Source organism: Falco naumanni, chromosome 2 (assembly GCF_017639655.2).
Source record: "Falco naumanni isolate bFalNau1 chromosome 2, bFalNau1.pat, whole genome shotgun sequence".
Taxonomy (NCBI): domain Eukaryota; kingdom Metazoa; phylum Chordata; class Aves; order Falconiformes; family Falconidae; genus Falco; species Falco naumanni.
The window spans coordinates 1706844-1724364 of NC_054055.1; the positions used below are offsets into that span (position 1 = coordinate 1706844).

General features: G+C 38.1%; 1 protein-coding gene across 4 annotated transcripts in view; it reads left to right on the plus strand.

Annotated features, from left to right (window-relative positions):
* The window catches only part of FCHSD2 (FCH and double SH3 domains 2), a 163974-nt gene that overhangs the window by 94441 nt on the left and 52012 nt on the right, over positions 1–17521 (plus strand). For all 4 annotated transcript variants that reach the window (XM_040583599.1, XM_040583601.1, XM_040583598.1 and 1 more), the window contains exons 7-8: positions 1302–1356; positions 1854–1982. In XM_040583599.1, coding sequence (XP_040439533.1) covers positions 1302–1356; positions 1854–1982 — 184 coding nt within the window. The remainder of the gene's footprint in view (positions 1–1301; positions 1357–1853; positions 1983–17521) is intronic.

Below are 17521 nucleotides of genomic sequence, written 5' to 3' on the forward strand. Positions count from 1 at the left end.
GGAGATAATTGCTTTCAATGAACTTATGCCTTTTTTTTTTTTTTTTTTTTTTCATTTTTGCTTATATACATTTTTGTAACCATTTCAAGCACGGTGCTACCCTGATAGTAAAGTGTAACTTTTTTTAGGCTGGGTTCTTTAGGAAGGAAGTTAAACTAACTGCTCTAATTTGACATTTTCCAAGGACAGTGTGTGAGCTGGCACTCTTTTTGGTATTAAAGGCTGCTTGCCTCATTTTCTCTCCACAGCTGTCATATTTGGTATCAGTCCATTTCAAGGGGGAGAGGGGATGTGATGCTGTTTTCCATTTTTCAAGATAAATATTTGAAACTTTAGGGTTTTATGCTCCTTGACATCCTAAAGAGGTTGATTTCCTTCCTTTCAGGAAAGCAACTCACATGTTTTCAGTTTGGAGTTTGGCCTGACTTATGGGAGTTTGCCTCACCCTTGTTTGCAAAATTATTTATTTTTTTAGATTTATTTTTAGAAATCACTCAGAATTGTTCTCAGGGAATGAAAAGAAATTACAGTTTCATTAGAGGTTTTTTCTGTCTTTCACTTTATGAGGGCTCGATGAAAATACAAACTTTTAATAAGATTACTTTCATCAGGTATTATAGGTAAAAAAGCCCCAAGAAACAAACCAACAAAGTAAGCAAAAACTTGAGGTTGGGAATTTGGGGATAGATTCATACTGCAGTATTGTTCAGATTAAAATAGCTATTTACTTGATTTTTTTTCTTATTTACTTTTTACGCCACTGTCTTTCAAATAGCTAATAAAGTCCTTCTCAAATTTCTCTTTCATTAATCCAGTTGTGAAAATCAGAATAGTTCTGCTTTTAAAAATACATGTGTGCACTTGGGTACTCCTCCAGCTTCCTAGAATATAATTACTAATGATTTTGAATTAATATTCCTTCAGATGACCAGCAGTTCAGATTTTTAGCACTTTGTGTCTAGAGGGCTAACTCAAAATCCATCAAACGCTAAAATAACCCAAGTTGCAGCCGCCGCCCAGTTTCCCTTTCATGATGTATTTAAATTTTGTTCCAAAATCAGGGTAGGCTGTGTAAAAGATTTCAGAACATGCAATGAAGATACCATTGATGTAGCTCAGCATATTTAGTAATATTTTCCTTAATTGTTAAACTTTACTTAATGTTATACAAATAAAAATGAATGCATAAAAAAAATATTTCAATTAAAATCTTGCAGAAGTGAAGTGCAGTGGCCTGTTTATCCTGTACTTTTGTAGAAATGGTATAAGACAGTAATGTATTCTGTTAATTTCTGTTTTAGGTCCAAACTTAGTCTTTTTCAGTCAAGAATAAGCTTGCAGAAGGCAAGTGTAAAGGTGAGTGTAAGAAGAACTTACATTTTGGTGCTAATTTCATGTGGCATATGACCAGAGTTGTCTGGAATTTAGAGATGACTGACATTTCAAAATTATATTGTCAGAACAAGTGATACAAACAAGTGCGAAGAACACTCTTTGAGCAGTCAGAGTGCAGAATCACATATGACCAAGTTTGCAAGGAATTTTTTTCTAATGGGAGTTATAACTGTTCTTTGAAGACCACATGAGAAATTACCACTGCATGAGAGAAAAATACATTAGAAATCTCTTTACCTTAAGCTATTTTTATTTATTTATTTAATTATTTATTTACCTTAAGCTTTACTCTTAAGCTATTAATCCCTTAAAGTTTTGACTATTGCATATGTATTAGCAATATATGTAATATATATGTATATTAGCATACATATGCATGCTGATTTACTATTAAGACATGGTTTTGTTGTTTAATTTCTCATGAGTACCTATCTCCAAACTTTCATTTCTTGTTGTAGTTAAAAGCACGACGATCCGAGTGTAATTCCAAGGCTATCCATGCAAGGAATGACTATCTTCTCACTTTAGCAGCTGCTAATGCACACCAAGATCGCTATTATCAAACAGACTTAGTAAACATTATGAAGGTAAGGAAGATGAATTATGTATGGGAGTTGGGAAGTGTGAAAATGTAGAAAGCAGAATGGGTGAAGTACAAGATTTCAGGCTGCTTTGCGACAGCAATGTTGAGGTTTCCAATATGCTGCAATATATGAGAGTGCAGTAGATAGACCCTGCAATAGTTTGCAGGAATCTTGGTCCAGTTATCAAGTTCCAAAGCTAAGCAGTCACCTTTATTATTTAGTTCACTTTTATTCTGAAAAACTCACTTGAATAAAGGAATCAAGCTTGTAAAACTAGGACCTGTATTTTCCTATTATGGTTGACCTTAAGCAAGCTGGAGAATTTTTAGTTCTTCAGTAGCGTATCACATAATCCTTTTTTTGTATCCAGTTATCTGATCAGAACATCTCTTTATGGTATGATTAATGAATATATAGTCATTAAATACCTTCATTTCAAATGATGAATTTTAGAGAATAGCAAATCAGCATTGCTGTTCTCACACATGGCAGCTTGCCAAATCAAGCTGAGAGTTGATACTTGAACTCACAGGAAATTACATACTTAAAAAAGTTTAAATATGATTGCTCACAAGTTGGTTTTTTTAAATACCATCTTAGATTTACTTAAACGTATGCTATTCCTGTATCTTAGAATTAGTTACAGATAAATTCTAAAGTTTGTAAAATCAGCTATTTAAAGCTAATTCACACTTTATGTAGTTGAATTTTATATATTGATGTTTTCAAAGTTTTATTTAAATTTGCTACCTACAAACTGTTTCCAGGTGATGCAATCAAAGTGACTTCGAAGTCTGTAATTTGCATTTAAAATTGCTTTATTGAAGAACTATCACTGTATTATAACAAATCACTGTATTATCAGCATGCTTTGGCATACCAGGAGGAAAAAAATACTGATATGAAAAGAAGGTAACCAAAATAGAAAATGAGAGCATCAAGCGAGGCCTCCAAGGGCTTCGTATATGTAATTCCATTATATCTTGACTAAGTTAACTACTCCTCTGGCAATATATGCATGCCTCTTAGAGTAAATCAGAGCTGTTCTTATAAATTTATTGCTGTGTCTAGTGTCTGACTTCCTGGAAGGCTAAATCAGTTCTGGGTATCTCAGAGGCAGTGCAGGTCTGGTAGTCCTTGAGGCAGCAACCCTGTCTTTGCTCTGTGTGTGTGTGTGTGTGTGTTTGTGCTTTTCTATTAGTAAAACATGCTGACTAAATGTTTAGTACATGGAAATTATTATAAAATATTTCCTTATAATACCGGAGATAAAATTATTAATTGATGCTTACATAAGATAATTCCATGCTTACATGCATAGTTGGCTGCCATAAGTTAATGCTTTCACTCTGAAGTAGTGTCAGAAGTGAATTTATTATGTTCGCAACAAAACAAACAAAAAGGACATTTGAAATAATAAAAAAAAAAGAGCAGATAGCCCAGGTAAAATTATGACTGGCTCTGGTGGGTTATGGCTGTTCTCATCTCAGGGCACTGCAACATAGTTCCTGCAAAGGAATTCTCGTTTCCTTTGTACGTCTGGTTGCGTTTTGTGTGTATTACGAACTAAGCACATAGTGAACTAGACAGGATCTTCATCTCTTTGAGTTTCCATAAACATTTATGTCTTTTGGATGGTGTGGGCTTTCTGTGCTGTGATGTCAGGAACCCACAGATACCCCAGGAACGTGGAGGTTTTTATAAGTTGCAATAGAACATCAAGGTGAAAACCATTGAATAATTTTTGAAAGGTTGAAAAATACAATAATGGAAAACTAAGTCATGCTGGTGCCATTCTTCCGCATGTGTGCTGTTGTCCATAGGTGTTCTACATGCATGGGATCCAGTTGCTAAAGTCGCTGCTGATCTATGGTGGTTTGTTTACTCGGTTACTGGGCTCCGTCTTATCCAGTCCCTTCTTTTGTAGAACTTAGTATGAATCTTTCTTCATAGTGAGCTTTTTTTTTAAATATGGAAGCATTTCTGTGCAACCTAGTCTATATAATAATTTTACTTTAAAATTATTTTTAAAATAAGCTTTACTGAAAACCTATGTTGAAAGTACTTTCATAGAGCCAAGTTACTTTGGAGGGAAGGGACAACATTCAGGGTTCTTCTGCATCTCTCGGATATTTATAGTAGTTGAGTCTCCTCATCAGGTAAACAACTGTGTTCTTTATGAAGAACTGTAAATGTGGTGGTTTTGCACTGTTACTCATGAGCAGAAATACGTGGGAGTACACCCACATGTCTTTGCAACAGGCTTGTTCTTTGGAGTAAGGGAGAGAGTAAGTCAAAGACAAGGTCTCCAACTGAAATGGCTACTGAATGTGTTTTAGAGGAGGGGTTTAAATCCTCAGGAAAATCAAGTGCAGTGTGTCACTGGGCTCCAACTGCGTTCATCCAAGAGCTCTAAGGTAAATTCAAATGTGAAACTGCGTAAATACAAACAGCAGTGTGTAATCTGGTACTAAAACCTGCCCCAGTGCCAACAGAATGCAACAAGTGTGTCCCAGCCTTTGCAAAGGGATCCAGGAGGGCCCCTGTGAATTCTAGATGAAGAAATCCAATTCCCTACCAGGCAGGGTGATAAAACCAGTGCAGTGATGAGTGGAGGCAGTTCACATGCGGGTAGGTACGATACAGTGGGAACAATCAACGTGAGTTATTTTGAAGAGGGAAAGCATCCTTGAAAAAGAGATCTTGAAGGAGTCAGTCAGCCTGGGGATAAGGGTGATTCATCTAATTTGATGTCTCGTATTTGCCGTGAGCTCTCAACAAACTTCCCCCTCAGTCTCTGCTTACGTAAAAGAAGGAAGTTGTTACAGGTAGGGCGGTGAGGGTTTTCTCATAGGTTAATAGCTGATGAATAGATACAGAAGATGTAGAATTAAAGTTAATACTTGGGGTTTATAAGGGAAGGAGATTTGCTGGCAAGGTTCTGGTTTCTCTCTTGCCTATCTCCTCATTCTGAAATGTGTGTGGAGACCATGCTGTTTAAAGTACTGAGAAAATTATTATTTTATTTAGCATAACAATTTAACATAAAATGGAGAAGGAGCTGAAGAGAGAGGTGATGATTTGAAGATGAAGAATATAAGCATTATATATGAATTATAAGCAAATGTAAAGCTTTATGACCAAGAGATGTAGTAAGATCTTGACAATTTTGGGTGACCAGGCAAGAAAATGGCACATGAAAATAACATTTAAAAGAGAAAAGCAGTCAGCTGTGGAGAAAATTGTTGCCTACAGAATAAAGATCTCTGCATAGCCATTGCTGTTTATGAAAGAGATACTGGAACTGGAAAACAAAAGTGAAGGATAGAGAAATGGAAACTTCATCTATTAAACATTCTAATTCTTCCTGTAGGTAACAACACCGGGAAGGGAGGTATTCCCAAAGGGTGTCAAAACCCCTTCTGGGCAGCGCAGTTCTTGTTTTAGTAGGTTGAGTGGCAGTGTGACCCAATATACGTTACGTGTTGTAATACAGCTGTAGCGGCTAAACTACATATAATAATAATAATAATATATATAATAATGTTGATTTATGTGTTGAGATTGACATTCTAAAAATGTGCCTTGTATTAGTATCTATTAGTAATTCCTTAAATACTCCTGTAGTGTGGCCACCCTGCTCTCTGTATTTCTCCATTTAGCTGCTGTTGAGCTGGTAACACCTTCTGTTTGAACTCTGCAGGGCTGTCCGGGTTTCTAAATCACATCAGGTCTCTCCTTAAACTGCTCAGATTTTATCTGCCTTGCAGCACTTTTGGAGTTACTGCCTTCCTGCAGATACTCGGCTTCTTTTGTTGGTTCTTTCTTGACTGAAGTGCTCAGACAGACCTAAACATTCCTGAAAAATTCACTTCTCATACCAGCTGCCCTGTTCGATGGCAGACTGGAAGACTGACTCCTGTAAGGAGCAAGTAGGGGTTGTTGAGCAGAATCACTGTCATCTCAGACATCATAGGACTTAGTTATTTGGTGTCTGCTCTTTCAGGATGAGCTCTGCAAATCGTTTATCTCCACTCTGTAGACCAGGTGAGACTCCTGTCACACGCACCGTCTGTATAGTGAGATGTGACTCTAGTACCAACTGAATTAGTTTGTTTGAAATCAGGTCCGTTACCTCACCTTTTTATCAGGGAAACTATTTTTGTATGTGGCAGATAGGTACGTTTTGAATTATTTTCAGTTACTGAATGTAACCTGTAGATAAATCCTTTACTTAAATAATACTTCAGAATGTGACTTGTTTAATACCTTCAGATTTGAAAAACAGACCACCCCACCTTCCCTGCCTTCAAAAGCTCCCTGCTCCTCATCTTAAGTATCAGTTTTACAATAGAGCCATTAGAAATCATGTGGAAAGTGGAAAAAAAGTAATTTTGTTCCGTTTTTAAAGACAGATCTTATACATCCTTTGTCTAGCTTGGTTGTTTTAAGTGGCATTTAGGTATAAAATGATGGCTGTTCGGTACTGCTTCTTTGGAGTACATCAGTATGGATTTCACTAAGAGTCGAAGCTTTCCACATTTTTCTATTTAGGTTACCCAAAGATGATAAAAACTTTAACTGATAAATAGTAGATTGAAATAAATAAGCTGATTTGGCTGTCTTTTGTTAGCTGTTTTCTTTTTGTATTAAATTCCCTTTTATTTCAATTTGCTAAAACCTAGGTCTTACTTAGTGACATTTGATCCAGAGGTGGCAATTTGTGTGACTTGACTTAAAGAAAGCTCTTCTGTGCACATTTAACCAGGTTGTAATTTTATAATTATGCCTTCAGTTTTCTAGTACCCAGCTGTCAAGAACTCTTTTGCTACACACGTCCCTTGACTCCTACTTAGTGAAGAGGGCAAACCAGTGATTATTATAGGATGTGCACGTGAAAGGTTGGTTGTTGCATCCTGTGCAACTTGAACTGAACACTGATGAGTGATGTTAACGCATACCTTGGCTTGCCCACAGCCTAGACGTTGTTTATTAGCAATAAAATCCAACAAAAGTTCATAGTATCGTTAAGAGAAAGGAGGAGTGGTGATATTTTTGCAGTAGCAGCATTCATTTATGCTTGTATTTGTGAAACTAATGTCAGAAAAGCATGTGTTGTGGCTGAGAGACACCTTGAGTTACTCCGTGTTCAGAAGAAGCCAGCGTTGATTTTGTTCCTTCTATGTGACTCAGAAATGCTGCTGTTGTGCTGTCCTCTGGCAAATGAATCGCCAATATACATCGTGGCCTTATTTAGTTTTCTGTAATAACCAACAAATTGACATTTCCATTGGCAGGATTCCTGGTGACATACAGCTTCTGATAATTTTCAGTAGTTTAGAATATGTTACTTTATTTTGCAATATTTTTACGCAGAGGAGAAGAAATTATTCACTCTGTTATGTTGGTAACTGTGAAAGCCATTACAAACAAAACAGGGATGCTATGAAAGAAAATACAAAATGCTTCCAGCATTTTTGAAAGAATCAAGAACTGGTTTCTACAGTGCCATCCTGGTTTACCAAATACTACACTAAATAAGAAGCAAAACAGCTCTAGATCTCCCTTTAGAAAAGAGTTTAATCCTATTTGCCTTTTTCTGCATCTGTCCTTTATGTCCAGAATTTACATCGGGACATAACAAAGTTATGCCAAAGACCCAAGCTCTGCATTTCAGTCTCTGTAGTGAAAATAAAACAAAAGCCTACACTAAAGCATCGTGAATGTTTTATTCTTTGCCAGTTTCCTGACAAGCTGCTTAGGAGCAGTTACCATCACCTGATTGCTAAGGTACAGCCGGCAAACGCTTCGGAGTGTACACTGTCTGCCTGGTGCTCGGGCTTCTGCAGAGGTTTAAACTGAGGTCAGAAGGAAGTGTAAGATGATGGGTGAAGCAAATTCAGGGCTGTTTTGATACCTGTCTTTTTAGAAACTTTATTGTCATTGCTTTTCATTGTGTACTGCTCTGCTCTGTAAGTTCCTCTCATGAACCACCTTACAATATGACTTTGTAAAGCAATTTATAATGAGGAAATGCTGATCTAAAAAAAAAAAAAAGGGGGGAGGTGTCATGACCATTTGAAATTGTTCTTAGATTATTTTTAGTAGGAAGAGAGAAGTAAAATTTCAATTTATTTCAAAGTTTATGTTTTTATAGATGACACAAGCGTCATCTCAGCAGTTTATTCCATTATTGTCAGTGGCACATGGGTGCACGTGTGCATGTGAGTCATGGGGCTCAAGACCATCTCATCTGAGCTTCACATAAACCAATGTCTTTGAGACAAAGTAAAATATTTTCATAAACTACTTTATTTTGTTTCTGTGGTACAGTTTCAAAATCTGTTGCTTTCAAGGATTTCCCTTTTAATGCTTGTACTTCAAAGTTGATATCTTTAAAGAAAATCTGACTTAAGATTTCAAAAGTATTTTGTAGAGCTGGGTCATCAGTGGAGCTTCATGGCTGATGCCAAACATACAGTCACCTTTGTAGCTATAGCAGTCCTGAATGGTATAATTGGGTATAATTAAAAACAAAACAAAAACAAAAAACAAACCACGACACCCCACAAAAAAGAAATCTCACCAAACAGTTGGCAGTCACTACTGATCCAAACGTTGGGGAACATACACAGATACTGACGCTTTTTTTTATAAGCAATGAAAAATTACTGATAAGGTGGAAAACAGTAGCAGCAGGTATTTCTAAATAAAACTTTTTTAAAAAAAATGCATCATACCTAGTGTGGTCTTTAGTGTTGAGGACTGCATTGCAGGAATAGTGTCAAAAGCTAGTGTGCTTTCTTATTTTTTTGTCTTTGTGGTTTCAGTAGGGGTTTTGATATTGTTGTATTAGTCATCTTTTATGTGTTTTCTGTACTTTCCAGTTTGCTTGACATGAGGAAATGCAGCTGTATAATTTGGCTCTTACTCTTGATCAGGGTTCTTGTGGGGAAATGGCAGATTTAAATAGAAACTTCATGTTAGGTAATTTCCCCGGAACAGATCTTCACTTACGCAGGGGTGATAATACCGGGACATGTTGCAGCATTGCTTTGTTAATTTGAGAGATCAGTTTTTAAAATTACAAGTGATGTGTACCGTTTTCACATCCACGCCTGTTTCTTAGCACTGTCCTGTAGAGGAAGGGATCTGTCTGGCTCCTGAGGAATGAGCTGGCAGTCATGGGGATTAAGGTGAGTTGGGCCGTTACAAGGGAACACCAAGAGTGAGTATAGTACCAGGAACACACAATGAAGAAGGAGATTCTGAGAAAAAACTCGAGTTTGCTCAGCCTAAGAACAGAAAGGGACATATTAACAGTCTGAGTGATCTACAGCTGCGTCATGGGCACATGTGGAGAAGACTGAGCCACTGCCTCAGGCTTTTCTTTTCGAGGTGATGGCACAGTGGGAGGCGCACAAATTGAAACCCAGGAAATTAGGATTAAATGTAAGGGAAAATTTTTGCTTTCAAGGAGATCACACAGAAGCAGGGGCTCAGGGAGGGGAGAAGCCTCTAACCTTAGTGGCATTGAGAACTTGACACAGCCTTGAGCAGCCTCATCTATTTGGCCCTGCTCTGAACAGAGGTTGCACCGCTATCACCCTTTCAACCTAAATTATTCTATGATTCCATGAAATCACATTTTCTGTTAAGAAGATTCTGCTTGGGAACCCCTAACTTCTGCTTTCTGGGCTTTTTTCTGCCATTAGCTGGAGTAACTGCATGAGTCAACAGCGCTAGAATATTCATGTTTTGATGAACCCTGTTTTTTCTTTAATAGCATTGTTGGGAGGTTTTGTGAAACTGAGTTGACATGTGTGTTTCAGTTTACTGAGCACTTTTAATGATCATTTGAAACAAATGTAAATGCAGACTCCAAACATGACTTGCACAAATGAGATTCAGCTGAAGCTGGCAGTGTGCATAAAACTGACCCAATATTGAGGACTTGGGGGTTTTCAGTTAGGAATTTGATTTATGCCCAGAAATTAACAGGATGTGTATGGCAAATGGTTCTTTCCTCTGGTGGCTTTATTTGACTTGAAAAGTAAGCTGACATGTTAGCTGAAGGTCTTAAATTGTCTCAGGAATGTTACCCTAGCAGTGGTTGGACACTGTGTGTCCTGTATAAAAGGTTAACATTTACATGAGCGCATATTTCTGTAGACTGGAGAACAAGCAGAACCAATATTATCACTGTAAGAAATCATTCTACATACATGTTACTGTTTTATGCTTTTTAGAATGATTTGGAAGCACCCAGGGAATTACTTTTCTAAAATGGAGATTCTGTCCTAAATGAAAAAATAGCATTAAGATAAAATAATATTGAAGTCACTAGAGGTTTCCATTTTCTTCTATAAATCTCTTCTATTAATTCAGTACTAGCTATTCTTTTAAGATCCTGTAATACTCCCTTTAAAATGTAGAGGGAACTTATGTAAGTGAAAGAACTATTGTTTTACTTCCCGTTCTTGTCAGCTGTAAGCCACAAATATTTTGTAATTACAATTAAGCCAGCCATAGATTGCATTATCTACAGTATCAGATGGGCACAGTAACTTTCTTTTACAGACGGTTGATGAGTGTACGTTGCTTTCTCATGTTCATTCCTATGAATGGAGGATGAGTGAAGGGGGGCAATTGCCCAACACATGATACAAGTGTTCCAGAAGATGCTCATTGTAGACTTCACAATAGCTGATACCGTGCTGTTTTCCCTTCCAGGGACATCAGTCTGTGTGCCTACGTGCACGTAAAGCCGTGGGGAAATTAATTGCTTTAATAAGGCCCTGTTTGTAGTGCGATTAAGGATCCACGTAAATTGCTAAATAATTAATACAAAATTGTGCTCTCTTGTTTAGGCTTTTCCTTAAATGCTCATGTATCACACTTCCCAGTTGATACCTAAGTGCCGCTGCGGAGAACTTCAGCTCCTTCATAGTCTTATTTTTTGAGCATTTATATTCCAGCTGACTGTGAGTAAACATGTACAGGGAAGTGAAAAGAGGCCTCCCACTGGAAAGACAACCACTTCTGGTGGTGGTAATTTTGTCAAAATCACAAGCAAGGGAAGTTTAGAGAGCCTGAACAATAAGTGGTACTACCACCACTAGCTATAGTAGCATCTAGTATTTTCAGTTTCAAATGCACTGCTCATACCGTGAAAGGGCACATTACTCATCACGCAGCCTTTCCAAGCTAACTGGAGACAAAACAGTGGATGGAATCCCAACTATTTCTGTCATACAGATGAAAAACTGAGTGATAGTCACATTTGCCTGATGACAGTCAGCTCTGCCTCACCTTTGTTTTAGCCACAAGTTAATTCCTTGTTTAAGCGTTTGGTCCATAAAGGCTGTTTATTTCCAGGGGGGCTGGGTATTTATTCCTCCGTGGGTGAGGAGTGTAACGTGTAAAGACAAAGCATAGCAAAGCCTAGTATATGTCAGGGCAACTTAATTATCTTCAAACAATAATCATTTTGCATGGGATAATAAAACTATTTCTTGATAATCCTTCTGACTTGTCAGTGAGTTTTCTTTTGGCATTTTGACAGAAATAACTTTAGAAGAGGGTTGACGATGGAGAAATACAGTGTGATTTTACAGATGCTCATGAAAGGTATTTCCTGTATGGGAGGTTATGTGGAAGAAGTCATGGATATATTTATATGAGACAGTTAACAAGAGGTCGGTAGCATTGTTGCAGTGGGTGGGAGTGCCTTGGGGAGGGATAAAGAGAAATTATCAGTGATGCAAGCTGAATGCAGTGCAGTAGAACAAGGATAATTACTTGAAAGCCAAAAAAATTTCCAAATCAGTGCTAGGAAGACGGCACAAAGAAAGCACTGTAAGGGTTAAGATCAGGAAGGAGGTACTTAACAGGAATCCAGCTGGTCTTGTTGGGAAATCTAGTTGAAGGAGTTCAGGAGTTAACAGAAAACTTACAGACTTTTTTGCTTTTAAAGATGTTATGTAGAAACCGTTTAGGATTTGAATGGGGCTTCAAGATTTTTTCTGTCAAATGTCATAAAACTATTCATTTTGAACAGGAAATGAAACTTTGCCATCTTGTTTCAAAGCCACGCTGTAACACAATGAGAACGGTTCCCGAAATACTCGGCTGTGCCAGAAAGCAGCGTGCATGCCTTCAAGTAGCCGTGCAGCTAGCGCGGAGAAAGAACCAAACTCAGGAAGCACCTGGTGTGCTCCGCTTGGGAGGCAGGTGGGGCTACATTGAAAAGATTTAACTAGAAACATGTGACATTCCTATTTTAGAAGTCATGGAGACAGACATCCCAAACAGATCATTCATGAGTTTTTGTTTGGTTGGGGGGTTTGTTTTTTAGCAACTCCAGATTCACTTGAAGATACAAGGGAAGAGGTGTTTTTTTCCCCCTCAGCATTTTTATCTGCTATTACTTGTAACCACCCAATGTTTCACTGAGTTACCTGGAATTTACACATATTTACATTGAAACTAGGTGAAAAGCACATGTACTGCTTTTAAAATAGAATGCATGTGCCATTTGTTTGTCCTGTTAAATGAGGTATTAAACTGTAAACATTACCGAAACTGTGGATTATATGTATATATGTAAGTTGAGTGGCAGTCTGTAGGACTTCTCCGTATGAGAAACGAGCTGTCCTGTGCCCCCAGAGTGGTTATTGTAGGACAGAAGTGATAATGGAGCTGGTATGGAAAATACGATAACGTTGGATGATTCAAAGCGAAATCCAAAGGATTCCATGAACAACCGCTGCTTTGTCAAAAATGTCTTGCTGTCTTGCTAGGTATTTCTTTATTGATGAAACTTAGCCAGTATAGGTTGCAAATCGAAAGTGGTCATCTGGATGCAGTAGAGCTAGTAGCAAAGATGAGCTGGTTTTAATCCTCTAGCAAAGCTTCTACAAATGGTAGGAAAAAATTACAAGTGTTTGAAGCCTTGCTATAGATTTTGTGGTCTTCAAAGAATGTGGAAAGTGGTTTAGAAGGCGGCAAAACATGTTATAATGACCATCTTTTGATGCAGACTGAGGACTGATACAGCATAAACGGCAGGAAAAAACATTTCTGAGTGACTTATGAAGGAGGTAGAAGAATTAAAAGAAGGAGATAAGACCCAAAACAGCACACGCCCAATAAATGTAAGCTGGAAAACGTCACACTGAATTTGAAGCGTAATTAAATCCCAATAGACGTTATTGGGAAAACGGCTTCTAATCTATTATATTTTTTTGCATCTCAGTGTCACCCTGGAGCAAGGCAAACCTCGTAAGAGATTTTTCAGAGTTGAGAACGTTTATGTAGGGTTCAGCTGTCAAACTTCTTGTCCTTCCAGCTTCAAAAGCTTTGCTTCTCTGTTGCAATGTAAGTCCGTTTGATATAGTGGTGTTCGCTGGGATGGATGGATGGAGGTGAGGAGCTGCTCGCCAGTTCTCAGAGCCTGCGTGGACAATGGCTGTTTGAGCTGTCGTTTTGGCACGGTCTTTCAAAAACTTTCTTGCCTTAAGATCCTTTTCCTGCAGCTGAATTCTGGGCTCGTGCTTGTGAGCCTTTACGGGTGCCGTGGCGTGCAGCGCGTATTCAAAAAGCAGCGCACAACATGGGGTTTCGGCTCCTTTTGAGAGGTCAGTAAATAGCTCAGGGCTCCATCAGCCATGAATGGTATCAGAAGAGAGAACTGTTCCTTCCCTGTGAGCTGCTCTGAAAGGAAAAGAACAGAGCTGATCCAGGCACCGCTGGAATTAGGCCACAGAAGGGCATTAGGAGGCAAGAAATTCCTATTCAGTATTTACAAATTGCTAGGGAGATAATTGATTGGAAAGCTGGCCGAGAAGCTCAGTCAACAGAGGAAGAGGAGGAGGGGGCATCCTGCAATATGATTTGTCCATCTACCTGCTGGTTTTCATACAGAAAAAACCCTCCATAAATCCCATCTGTTCAAGTTGTCATCTCTGCTAAAAAGGTTTTATAGCTAGGATAAACCCCCTCATTGTGGAAGGGAAGCAAATATTCCCCACCAGTATATTCATTAGATCTGTAATGCAGGAATAGTGTAGTCCAGCTGAACAAGGGTATTATTTTATAATGTTTTACAAATTATTAAAGCACTGAGGTAACTGCTTATAGAATGTGAATGCTAATTAAAAGAAATGATGTCTCTCTGGTATACCCAGTGTTGCCCATTGTTAACGGGATGAACCTGTTCAGTGCAGCTCAAGAGTTATGCGAGCTCAAAATGATCTAAAGATACTGGGAAAATATTTGAAAGAATCCTGACAATATCCCAATTTTTGAGTGCCTAAATTTATTGGGAGAAGCTACTTTTGACTGAAGTATAAAACCGGGTGTGTGGAGATAGGTAGAAATTGGGCTTTTAGTTCAAGCTAAAGAATATTAAAAATAAATTTTTTAAACTGCTCCTATTAATTAAATTGTTCATTGTGTTCTGTTAAACCTTAGAGATAATGACTTAATTTAGTAGATGAGAATTCACTTTAATAAAAGAGAAGTTGAAAAAGATACGGAGTCCTAAGGAAAAGGTGGATAAAAAGAAGATGGCAAATCTTGAGTGAGAAGCATCTTTTTTCTAAGTAAAATCTTCAAAAATATTTGTGACTGTGTATATACCCAAATGATTTAACAAGTTTTAATAGCTGACCCACTTCTGCATGCTTCGCTGTCTCAGTGGGCATTCATTCAGCCGGATTACTACGGTGTATTTTTATGGTATGCATATGTGATTTCAGGTACGAATATCTCTATTTAAAATACATGTATCAACATTCATTTTCAGTACAGACCCTGCTATCTAGTTGGGTCTAAAAGCCCCATTTCAAATTTAAAAGGGGATATCAGAAACAGTGTTCATTGAATTAACTTTGATGAAAGTCTCGATTTATTTAATTGCAAAGGCTAGATATTAAAGATAGCCTTCAGTCAAAGAAGTCCCAGGCTTACCAGATCCTTGGGACATCTCTTCTTGTGTGATGTAAACACTGCTTGCTCTACTCTGACCACACAGTGTTGTTAGGACCTCTCAGCAGTATTACTGTGAAATTAAGTAGTTTTATAAAAGTTTTGAGCATTAATCATAGTGTGCAGGTCTGTTGAAATAAGTTTGAAAAGAAGCTTACTTTAATACAGTTATGTTCATCAAATGATACTAGGAAAGTAAAATATATTTAGGTGTTTCCAATCAGGCCATGCTTAAGAAGTGATTTAATTAAAAGATAGTTTAACACCACTGGATCCCATTTTGTTCACTTTTCTGTTGGTTTTTCTTACCCAGCACTGTCTGGTATCAAATAATAGAAGCTTATAAAATACTGTCAGCTTCTGGATAAAATGATACAACCAGCAAACCCATCAATACTGGTTTAGGAATACATAGAATCATAGAATCATTTCGGTTGGAAAAGACCTTTGAGATCATTGAGTCCAACCATTAACCTACCACTGCCAAGCCCACCACTGAACCATGGCCCTAAGGGCTGTCTTCTGCCCCCCCCCCATGGACGGTGCCTGCACCCCGTCCCCGGGCAGCCTGTGCCAGCGCTTGGCCACCCTGTCGGGGAAGACATTTCTCCCAGTGCCCACCCTGAACCTGCCCTGGTGCGGCTGGAGGCCGTTCCCTCCTGTCCTGCCGCTGGTTCCTTGGGAGCAGAGACCGACCCCCCTCGCTGCAGCCTCCTGCCAGGCAGCTGTAGGGAGCCAGAAGGGCCCCCCTGAGCCCCCTTTTCTCCGGGCTGAGCCCCCCCAGCTCCCCCAGCCCCTTCCCCAGCCCCTGCCCTGGACACGCTCCAGCCCCTCTGTGATGGGGGGGTTTTGTGCCAGGCTTTGTGTTGGGGGTGGGGTGGATCTGTTTAAAAGGGAGAAATCTTTCACAATATTTTCAATTACAGACTTCAAACTAAAATTATCTTTCTCCTCACTCACTGGTGCTTATAAGGAGTGCGTGCATAAATTGTTAGCGTGGTTCCTCTGGGAATAAATGAGAATGGACTACTAAAAGTAATAAAGCATAATTGGCACATGGAATTCCCGAGCGATATTTGGGAAACACGTATTAATCTTCTATGCTGCAATGCAGCTGCTGTACCTTTGGCATACCCCTATGATGTTTTTTCCTTTATTGTTCAAGATAATATTTTTCATTGTTCTGTGTTTCTATAATTATTATCATAATCACAGTATTGTGACTCTGAGCCATTTTCCTTTTAAGAACATGTTGGTCATTTGTCTAGATTACAAAAATTCCTGAAAATAGGTTCACTTAGTTTGGTCCTTAGATTTTAGTATGACTGGCAGAGTATTTAGGAATCCCTCAGCAGAGTGCTTTTTCAGGAACATGGGGTTCACTTATATGAAGTACGCTCTGTTCTTTTTATATTGTTTAATTAATTCATACATTAATATAAAATTAAAAACATGTTTTGAGTTGGAAAATGTCTTCATTATTCTGAAAAGACCATTTGTGTTGTAGATCAGACAATCGGTGCAATGCTACATCTGTAGGACTACATCAATCTGCAGGTTATGTCTGTTTGGTGTGATAAGAATCTGAAATGCTTAGTAGTAGAATAAATTTATTAAAGTTTTTAATACTGCAGTATTGCCATCACTAAACTTGTTCTGTGAGCATCTTTTGAAAAGCCTGTTTGCTGGAAGTGTGACAGGTAACTTTAAACCCATGTACAGAAAAAAAAAACATATGGAAGTGATAAATCCAAATTGGTAACAACAGCCTGTGTTGGAGCAGAAAAGGTTTTGTTCAACAGATTTATTTAAAGAAGTAAATGAAAAGCACACTGGACAAAAAATTAACTGCTGTTAAAATGATAATACAGAGTTTGAATCACTGAACAAAAACTAAAAACAGCAATGGCAAAACAGATGGTTAAAAAAATGGAAGAGTGCAAAAGGGTAAATAAAAAGCTTATGAGGAATGCATATGATATGACCAGTGTCTGATTATTTTTTTTTTTACACTTTTTTATATAATCTGCTAAGGAAGTATTTTTAACTGTTAAGAAACATGGGGTTTGGTATAAAATGCATTTTCACATGCACGTTTGTGTCCATTCAAGGTTTCTTTTCCTTAGTCTATACTTTTGTAGAACACAGAAGATTTTGAGATAAGCTAGTGTGTCTGAGTCAAGGATGTTTCATCTACAATATGAAGGCTTATGTGGAGACTTGCTGGTAAGTCCACAGCTTTGACACAGTGGAAGTCTGTAGTGAGGAAGAATTTCAAGAGCTTTCGTGGAAATGGGTCTGTGTTTGTGCCTATCAGTCCCATCGGAGCTAAGAATCGTCATGGTTCTAGCCCATTCTTGAGCAAAATACATTTCTTTAACCTACTTCCCAAATCATGTATTTTTTTTTTTCACTGAGCAATATAATAACTAATTGTTGGGTATATTTGCCTACTGAAGAAAAAATAAGAAAGCCAGCTGCAATTGTTAGACATCCCACGTACTTCATTGCTGTTGTTACAATCATGATGATGTGGTCAGTATAAGAATCTT